The sequence below is a fragment of the Ranitomeya imitator genome, chromosome 2, assembly GCF_032444005.1.
Source record: "Ranitomeya imitator isolate aRanImi1 chromosome 2, aRanImi1.pri, whole genome shotgun sequence".
In the NCBI taxonomy this organism is placed as follows: Eukaryota; Metazoa; Chordata; class Amphibia; order Anura; family Dendrobatidae; genus Ranitomeya; species Ranitomeya imitator.
This window is the reverse complement of record NC_091283.1, coordinates 36680129-36690515: the sequence shown is the minus strand read 5'-3', so window position 1 is coordinate 36690515 and position 10387 is coordinate 36680129. Positions and strand designations below refer to the sequence as shown.

Here is a 10387-nt window from a genome sequence, read left to right as displayed (position 1 = left end):
CGTATCGTTGTCGGGATTGCTTTAGCGTCGCTAAGTGTGACGGGGCCTTTACAGATGTAACCCCACTGTACAAGATACATTTACATACATAGGTATTAGCTTTGCAGCTGTGCGAATAAGCTGTTGACTCAAGATTTAGTGACTATTGATCTACATACACTAACATAGTCCTGATTTGTTATGCAAAATACCAGAGAACGGTGGAGCGACACAAAGTAAGGAATATATCTTATAAACTGGATATATGGAAGAGATGAAGACTTTCTTGGCAATTCTCCTATTTATTGCACTTGGAGGTGAGTGATAGAAATTATAAATTCCCAGACAGATTATAGCCGATTGTTGGGGGTCCCAGCAGTGAGACCCATGTCATGAGAAGGCCTTTCTCAACCCAACTCAACCAAATTTTTGAACAATGGAACAAGAACTTGCTCAGCTTTCTTTCCCATGATTTGACTTAATAATTTTCCAAGATTGGAGAAGAGTGGGAAGACATCCACAACATCCCACCTTCTGACACTTGAGAGTCAGGCAAATTGGGTACTGGATATATGTGGGTTTTTAATTATTGGCACCAAGTATTCAGTTTCCATTTATACATGGAATGTGTATTTAGATATCTGATAATTCAAACAATCATTGGATCAGGATGACAGGTGTAGGATTTGACCGATTACATAGAAATTTAGATATGCTATTGAGTAACTAGTACTATAGGGGATTCTTGACTAAAGTTACGCTTCTTGCTAAAGATCATATCAGTACCTTACAACCATCTTTCACCATTATGTGTTTCAATTCAGGGATCCCTTAAGACCCCATAGCGGTACCATATTTTTTTAAACATACCAATTTGGTACATTCTATCATAAGCTGTGGTTTTAGGCTGTTCAGACTAGGAATAATACTCCAGAAATAATTTTCTTGGCCTGATTATTTTGCATTTGGATTGTATACATTATGTTAATTTTTCACATATATCATGGTGTTGTGTCAACAGGCTTAAAGTATGAAACAAAGGTGGAATCTGTGGGTAAGTAATTTTTTGGACTAGTAAAGTAAATAATGTTATATCTTTTATAATCACACTGTTATTATTATTTTACAGTTTTCATAGTAGACTTTAAAAATGTACCACTACCTAGAGAAAGTTGCAGGATCCAATAATTTTACCATTTACATGGCAGGTTGTTAATCTATAAGTAGGACAATTTTACCCTTATTGAGGCACATTTGTAATATATTTATTGCAGTAGATCTTATTAGCATGATGGTAAGCTTAGCCATTTTGGAGTTGGCTGAGGATTTCCCCCGTTGAGATCAGGAGGGAACCTAAAATCTGCAGATCTGCTGACTGTGGTGAGACCAGGGGCATCACGAGTGGGTTAGGTGGCCTTGTTTTGCCATGTGGCTGCTGCAGCTAGTCAACGAACGCCGATCAGCTGTTCCTCATCAATATTCTGTTTGCTTTGATGAAATAGTAAAGGATGCAGCCGATCAGCAGCCATGTGATATAACAACGATGACGAGACAATAATGCAATGGAGCCGGTGCAGAAGAAGAGTATAAACTTTTCTTATTTTACTTGGGGAACTTGGACATTTACAAAGGGTTTGTCCAAGTAATCGGCCATGACAGATTTATTACTTTTGCCACTGAAAATCAGCTCAGTTCATCTATAAGGATTAATGGGGAAGTCACCAAAAGTTGTGCAACATATCTGCCCAAAGTGAAAATATCCTTTGTGGTCCTAGCATTGGGGATGTCTTCTGATGGTGCCAGTACCAAGCTCCTTCCATGTTCTTTGATCTAAAGGGGCAACCTAACACATTGAGATGGGACGTTCACATAAATATTCTGCTCCATTACATTATATATGACTATACAAACTTTATAGTCAGACCTCGTAGAAATGCATGGCCCGATTTGCTTTATACGGTATCGGAAGCTTTATTGCCCTTGTGATCTGCTGTAATGCAGGCGTGTTATAGACCTTTTATAGGTCCCATCATCACTTTAATGGACAGAACTCCCATCCTGTTCAAAGTAAACTGACGTAATCAATGCTTGGACTTCTGAAGCTCATACAGATCATATATATCGCCATGTCCGTCTTCTCTCCCAGCAGTAAATGTGGCTCTGCAGGGTCTCGCTTTTCAGTCCAGCTCAAACCCAGGGCAGGGGGAAGCTCACCTCGCAATAGACGGCAACACCAATACCGACTATTGGAGCGGCTCCTGCAGTCAGACGACCTATGAGTACCAGCCATGGTGGACCGTGGACCTGAGACGTGGCTATCTAATCAACACAGTCACCATTACCAGCCAGCTCATGGACCAGGCAGACACCCTGACCAGTCAGGTGCCTTGGGCCGACATCCATGTGGGAGAGAGTCTGGAAGGCTATGGAGTGTATAACCCAAGGTGAGCAGAGGAAAGGGACAAGTGGTTTTAGGATCTGATGATATTAAAGCATCGACTTACTAAGTGTCTCCCCTGATATTTTCCCCAAAGATGTACATGTGCACTGGTCCTTAAACTGCCTTGCATCCTTTCTTCTTCTAGCTGCTCAGTCATAAAGTCAATGTCTGCAGGATCAACCACCATCGTTCCATGTTTCGGGATTGTTGGACGATATATCACTGTGGTTATACCAGACCGCTTCGATACACTGACTCTGTGTGAGGTTCAGGTGGCAGTCATTAATGTACCAGGTAACCGTGTCTGCACAGAGTCCTATAACATGTAAAGTTGCAGCTGGAGGAGTCCTGGATGAGGGGTGTGTGTCACCGAGGTGGCAAGCCTCCATGATGTAGGACCTGGAGAAGCAGGCTCCGGCATGGATATATTTTTTTTAATGGGCCCAGATTTTGGGTCTGGGTTTTAGGAACATCCAGAAGAGCTGCGTGGGACTGGCTGTTCCCATACCTCCAGGTCCAGTCCTGGGAAAGGATGATTGAAGGTAGTTCAGCTGCCTCATTCAGGGTCTAGGTGTGGGAGGTAGAAAGACCTTTAATGGGGTTTAGGCTCAGCCAGAGACAGAGAAGTTTAAACTGTAGTTTATATAGATGAGCACGCTTTGTAGGACACTGTATTACAGTATGGATAGTTTTTGTTTCTTTTATACCAGAAAAAATGCAATTTTCTGTTTGTTTGCTGGAAGGTAATGAACTGTAATAAACCTTCCTGTTTACCATAAGTACTTTGTTCATGTGTGTACCGCTGCCAGAAAGTGAGGATCCCTACAAACAGTAGGGTACACACTGTTTAGCACCACCGCATGTTGGATGACTATGGGAAAATTCACATAAACGCCACATCAGTCAGTACTAGTATCCAAAATGGAGATGAGAGAATCCATTTGCAAGACCCTGGTCCAGCGCCATGTCAGTAGTCCGTGGCTATCAGACTGGAACCCTGTGACCTGCCTCCCACATGCCGGCATCCTCTGCGCCTCTTTGTCATTTGAGATCTGGCATGATTCCATCATTGCGGCAGGATGCGGCGCGGAGGGCTTACTAATCAGAACAGGCTCCAAGGCTGCTGGCAGGTAGGAGATGGTCTGCAGGACTTCAATTCAGTGGCCACGGGCTACTGATGTGGCCATTGAACCAGGGTGCTACACATCTATTCAATCATCTCTAATCATGATATTCTTGCAGCATTACTCCGATGCCGCTCGCTTCTGACTGACAAAATCGTGCCGGAAAATTGCCTGGACACATATTTGGCCGGCAGGTATCGTGAATGTATCCCATGCAGATTACTAGCACAGGCGCGAATATCGACAGGACATCATCCACCTCCCAATACGGAAGGGAGAATATCAGAGAAACCCTTTATAGTGATTGTCCCATAAATGACATTATCTCCTCTGCACAGGATAGAAGATGCATATATGAAAGCTGGGTCTTCAGTCACAAGGGGGAATCTTTTACCTCTGTTCTCGTGGCCAGTGGGGGTCCCAGTGACCAGCGTCCTGCGATCATATACTTATCACCTATCTCATAGGAAGGTTACATATATCTCTTATGGCACAACCCGTTTAAAGGATGAGAGGTTTGAAGGATCAGGATGCAAACAGATCACATTAAGATATATATAATATGTTATGTTTCTGGTGTTTTTAACAGAAACAACAGTGCTGCAGATTAGACTTTTCTGAAAGTAGCAGACGTTGTAAAGTCTGGGGGGCAGCACAGTAGCCCTGCAGTACCGGGGTCCTGGGTTCAAAGCCCACCAAGGACGACATCTGCAAGGAGCTTGCATGGGTTTCCTCCCACACTCCAAAGACACATATTGATAGGGAATTTAGATTGTGACATAGCGCTATGTAACCAAAGCATAATAAACAGAACACATCGCCCAAAGTAGCATCAGTTCCACCCTTCACCTTTGTTACATCTCCAAATGCCCTACAGAAATGACTTTGCACGATAGCTTCTTCAATACCTAAAGGTGCCACTAGAGGGAGCTCACTGCATTCGCTGATACATTGGAATGCTTAGTAGGAAGCTCTCCTGCTCCCTCTAGTGGCAGCTGCAGGCAATTAACCCCTCACCAGTTTTAGAATGTTACTTTGTTCACATCATGGTACAGCAACTGCAGCACTGACCAAAACATCATTTATTTATTTTTTTTAAATTTCTCCTCTGTGTTGCACAGACATTAGCTAGTAAACTTTTAATATCCTAATTTCCACTATAACCAAAAGGAGCATTAGCAGAAAATCTTCTCTGGGGGCTTGAACTTTTCCCTGCATGGCCTCATCTACTTATGATTGGTCAGTAGCAGAGGAAAAGGTGAGGTCAGAATCTGCATAATGTGGCTACTCCACAGGCCACACATATCTACCTGTGGAGACCTACTGTGATTACAAAAAGGTAGGAGGGGAGCAGAGCTGGGCCTCACTACAGACCCCGCTCTGTATATAAAACTTTTGGAAAAGATTTTTTTACCTTACAATCTGCATTCAAAAAAATAAAATAATCTTGTATTATTCACATTTATCATCAAGGTGTTTTAGTCTCATACTTCCTCTCCTTGCAGGAAGGGTTTTCAGCAGTCTCATAATCAGCAGAGGCAGAATTACACTGACTGATAACACAGGATCCACCAATCACAATAGGTGATGTCACAGCTCACCTCCTCCTCCTGTACAATGACTAACACCTCTATATACAGTAGATAACACAGGATCCACCATTCACAATAGGTGATGTCACAGCTCACCTCCTCCTGTACAATGACTGATTACACCTGTATATACAGCAGATAACACAGGATCCACCATTCACAATAGATGATATCACAGCTCACCTCCTCCTCCTGTACAATGACTGATAACACCTCTATATACAGCAGATAACACAGGAGCCACCATTCACAATAGGTGATGTCACAGCTCACCTCCTCCTCCTGTACAATGACTGATAACATCTCTATATACAGTAGATAACAGGATCCACCATTCACAGTAGATGAGATCACAGCTCACTTTTCAGGTCACTAATTCTCCAACCAAAACTCGAGGTTTTTGAAGTTTCTGCTTTAAAACCGAAGCCAAAACACTCAGTGTGAACACTCCCTTAGCCGGGCAGGATCTGCATCATCAGTAAGGATCAGGCCGCTGTGGTTATTTTCCATTGCCGGTTTTATGGATCTTATCCTATACAGCACAGGGTGACAAAACAGACACCGATTGGTCAGGCAGGGGATTTAAAAATTAATTTAGCAGATTTTTTTATTTTTTTATTTTTCCTGCATGCGCTGTACGAAGTGTGAACTGACTGCAAAAGACAGCGCAGCTCTTACTCCAGCCAGCAATCAATAAATGTCAATCTCCTCACCAGATCGTCAGCTCGGACTGATGATAACGAGCCAGTCCAGCGTCGGCTCCAACCTCTTAGAGAACACGGAAACCATGATCCAGATGGTGAGTCCTCCCCCGCCGCCGCCATGTTGTGCTGCCGCTCTCTGTCACATACAATCACATATTATATCGTCACCAGCTCAAGGAGGACGTGAAGACTAATATCAGGATGCTGACCCGGGGCATCGACAACGTCATACAACGAGGTGGGTCATGGAGAAAACAAACATGGAGGCAGGGGTGTGCTTCTAATGACCGGTGACATCTTTGCCTTCCTCAGTGGAAGGAATGGATGAGACTCATGTGAATTGTGTCTGTCCATCAGCCAGAACAGCGATGTGTCCGGGACGGGAGGCGCCTCACTCCTCACCTGGTGGCATCCATGGCTCCCCTTCTGATGAGCCGGCCTGGTGCGACGTCTTAGGCCGCCGTCACACATGCGAGTTTTACGGACGTAAGAGCGCAGAATCTACGTCCGTAAAACTCGCAAAAAATACGGCACAATTATTCTCTATGCCCCTGCTCCTATTTGCCGTATTTTACTGATCAGTATTATACGGCTTTCTACGGCCGTACAAAATCGCAGCATGCTGCGTTTGTCACCGTACTGCGCAAGAAATACGCCAATGATAGTCTATGGAAGCGTGAAAAATACGGATTACACACAGACAAGCAGTGTGACTTGCGAGAAATACGCAGCGCTCCTCCGTAGGCAGGGTGTGTCAGCGTTTTTTGCGCATGGCATCCTCCGTATGTAATCCGTATGGCATCCGTACTGCGTGGTTTTCTCGCAGGCTAGCAAAACCAACATACCGCTATAGAAGTGATCCATGTATCCCAAAAAGAAAAGAAAATATATATATACTGTCTATTTATATATATATATATATATATATATATATATATATGTCAGTAGACACATATATTAGAGAGAAAAGCCGGTAATTCAGTGCGGTGTACAGTAAAATCACACTGACAGCTTACAGTAGAATAGGTAGAATAAATGTGTACACACAGAATAGGTATATATATATATATATATATGTCAGTGAGACACATATATGTATATATATTAATATTTATTCCAGCGCTATACAGCTTGAAAGCCGGTAATTCAATTACCGGCTTTTTCTTTCTCCTTCCTAAAACCCGACATGATTTGAGACATGGTTTACATACAGTAAACCATGTCTTCTCTCCATTTTTTTTTCAGATTCCACACTACTAATGTCAGTAGTGTGTATCTGCAAAATTTGGCCGTTCTAGCTCTTAAAATAAAGGGTTAAATGGCGGAAAAAATTGGCGTGGGCTCCCGCGCAATTTTCTCCGCCAGAGTAGTAAAGCCAGTGACTGAGGGCAGATATTAATAGCCTGGAGAGGGTCCACGGTTATTGGCCCCCCCCTGGCTAAAAATATCTGCCCCCAGCCACCCCAGAAAAGGCACATCTGGAAGATGCGCCTATTCTGGCACTTGGCCACTCTCTTCCCATTCCCGTGTAGCGGTGGGATATGGGGTAATGAAGGGTTAATGCCACCTTGCTATTGTAAGGTGACATTAAGCCTAATTAATAATGGAGAGGCGTCAATTATGACACCTATCCATTATTAATCCAATTGTAGTGAAGGGTTAAATAAAACACAAACACATTATTTAAAATTATTTTAATGAAATAAAAACAATGGTTGTTGGAGTATTTTATTCAACGCCCAATCCAGTCACTGAAGACCCTCGTTCTGTGAGTAAAAAAACATAATAAACCAACAATATACTTACCCTCCGCAGATCTGTAACGTCCAACGATGTAAATCCTTCTGAAGGGGTTAAAACATTTTGCAGCAAGGAGCTGTGCTAATGCAGGCTGCTCCTCGCTGCAAAACCCCAGGGAATGAGGCTAAAAATAGATCAATGATCTATATTTAGCTTCATTTGCGGTGAGGCGCCCTCTGCTGGCTGTTCATAGATCGTGGGAAATTACCTAGAAAGCCAGGGAGCTTCACTACAATTGGATTAATAATGGATAGGTGTCATAATTGACGCCTCTCCATTATTAATTAGGCTTAATGTCACCTTACAATAGCAAGGTGGCATTAACCCTTCATTACCCCATATCCCACCGCTACACGGGAATGGGAAGAGAGTGGCCAAGTGCCAGAATAGGCGCATCTTCCAGATGTGCCTTTTCTGGGGTGGCTGGGGGCAGATATTTTTAGCCAGGGGGGGGCCAATAACCGTGGACCCTCTCCAGGCTATTAATATCTGCCCTCAGTCACTGGCTTTACTACTCTGGCGGAGAAAATTGCGCGGGAGCCCACGCCAATTTTTTCCGCCATTAAACCCTTTATTTTAAGAGCTAGAACGGCCAAATTTTGCAGATACACACTACTGACATTAGTAGTGTGGAATCTGAAAAAAAAATGGAGAGAAGACATGGTTTACTGTATGTAAACCATGTCTCAAATCATGTCGGGTTTTATGAAGGAGAAAGAAAAAGCCGGTAATTGAATTACCGGCTTTCAAGCTGTATAGCGCTGGAATAAATATTAATATATATACATATATGTGTCTACTGACATATATATATATATATACCTATTCTATGTGTACACATTTATTCTACCTATTCTACTGTAAGCTGTCAGTGTGATTTTACTGTACACCGCACTGAATTACCGGCTTTTCTCTCTAATATATGTGTCTACTGACATATATATATATATATATATATAAATAGACAGTATATATATATTTTCTTTTCTTTTTGGGATACATGGATCGCTTCTATAGCGGTATGTTGGTTTTGCAAGCCTGCGAGAAAACCACGCAGTACGGATGCCATACGGATTACATACGGAGGATGCCATGCGCAAAAAACGCTGACACACCCTGCCTACGGAGGAGCTACGGACCACTTTTTTCGGGACTTTTCAGCGTATTACGGCCGTAATATACGGACCGTATTGTTTTACGCTGTGTGTGATGCCGGCCTTAGTTGCAGCATGACACGAGGTCGCACCAGGCCGGCTAACCAAAAGAAGCGTCGCAGACACCGTCAGGTAAGGATGCAATACTCCATCTCCCATCCACCATCATGGCTGATGGAATAGCATGTGCAAATCAATTTGCACCAACTCTACCAGCAAATAGCTGTAATGACTAATATTAAAGGGGTTGTCCAGGCTCGGGGTCCAAGTCTGCAGTCACTGACTGCAGACTTGTGCATCCTCACAACACGCAGGGTGCAAGATGTCAGGATTCTCTGGGGACTGCAAGTAGGTGATTGGCAGACGTGTGGTCATGTGCCAACTAGACTTGCGTCGTCTCTCTCAATACACTTGCACAGAGTGAGGCTGGACACGTCTAGTCTGAACATGGCCAGAAGTATGCAGATTGCATATGACCGCCTGCTCCCTGACTGCTGGGACCCCTGCTGATCCTGACAGCAGGTCTCTGAAGCTCAGCGGCGGTGCAGGGTGTCAGACCCCCACTAACCTGATGTAGGACCCCCAAACACCATTACATTCCAGCCTCCATATTTATTTTATACACAGATCAAACATCACAGACTTGTTCTTGTCTGCTCCGGTCGCTGTAGATGAGACTTTCATCTCTGCCTTTCATGTAACTCTTCTCCCTGTCTCTGCAGACAACCAGACCTGCATCCCCCTGAGGATACAGACCACCATGGTCCTGTGAGGTCTCCAGCGCCGCAGAACGTTTATTCTCCATTATAAGGAAATGCAATAAAAAATAAAAAGTAGGAAAATAAAATTCAATGACGCTGCAAATACCACAAAGAACTTTCTGATACAGTCATTCTAGGTGACTGTGAGCCGCCCAGTGATGATCTACCCTGGGGAACCAAGCCGGACAGGGGGACGACGCGAGTAGGAAAGGAAGAATCGCCTGACTATTCACTTCTAAGAAGCACTAAACATATGCAGAATTTTAAATATATTAAAAAAAAAAATAAAAAATTACTGTATATACTAGCGATTAAGCTGAGGCTCCTAATTTTGTCTTGAAAAACTGGGAAACCTTGTTGACTTGAGTATAAGTCGGGTATGCATTGTCCCCTAATCCCCATCCTCGCCTGCATGGCTCCCATGAGTAAAGCATTTAAAAAAAAACAAAAAAAACATCCTACTTAACTTTCCTGCACACCCTCGCAGCATCTCATTCCAATGCAAGCAGCTCCTGCAGCCAAGCGTTCTCGGGCGCCTACTCATTAAGGTAATGAATATTCACCTCTCTCCACGCATATGGGAGTGGAGAGAGGTGAATATTCATTACCTTAACCCCTTTCTGCCATTAGACGTACTATTCCGTCCATGTGGGGTGGGCTTTACTTCCCAAGGACGGAATAGTACGTCATAGCCGATCGGCCGCGCTCACGGGGGGAGCGCGGCCGATCGCGGCCGGGTGTCAGCTGCTTATCGCAGCTGACATCCGGCACTATGTGCCAGGAGCGGTCACGGACCGCCCCCGACACATTAACCCCCGGCACACCGCGATCAA

The 10387-nt window shown here is 43.9% G+C and overlaps 1 protein-coding gene across 1 annotated transcript; it reads left to right on the top strand.

Moving 5' to 3' along the window:
* The first annotated feature begins 248 nt into the window (after nucleotides 1-248).
* Nucleotides 249-9799, top strand: LOC138667144 (fucolectin-like). Its single transcript, XM_069755448.1, has 7 exons — nucleotides 249-296; nucleotides 1001-1033; nucleotides 2126-2423; nucleotides 2565-2713; nucleotides 5852-5934; nucleotides 6011-6077; nucleotides 9516-9799. Exons 1-7 carry the CDS (start codon nucleotides 254-256, stop codon nucleotides 9563-9565), a joined length of 723 nt encoding a protein of 240 aa, XP_069611549.1. The 5' UTR covers nucleotides 249-253; the 3' UTR covers nucleotides 9566-9799.
* Nucleotides 9800-10387: the final 588 nt, after the last annotated feature.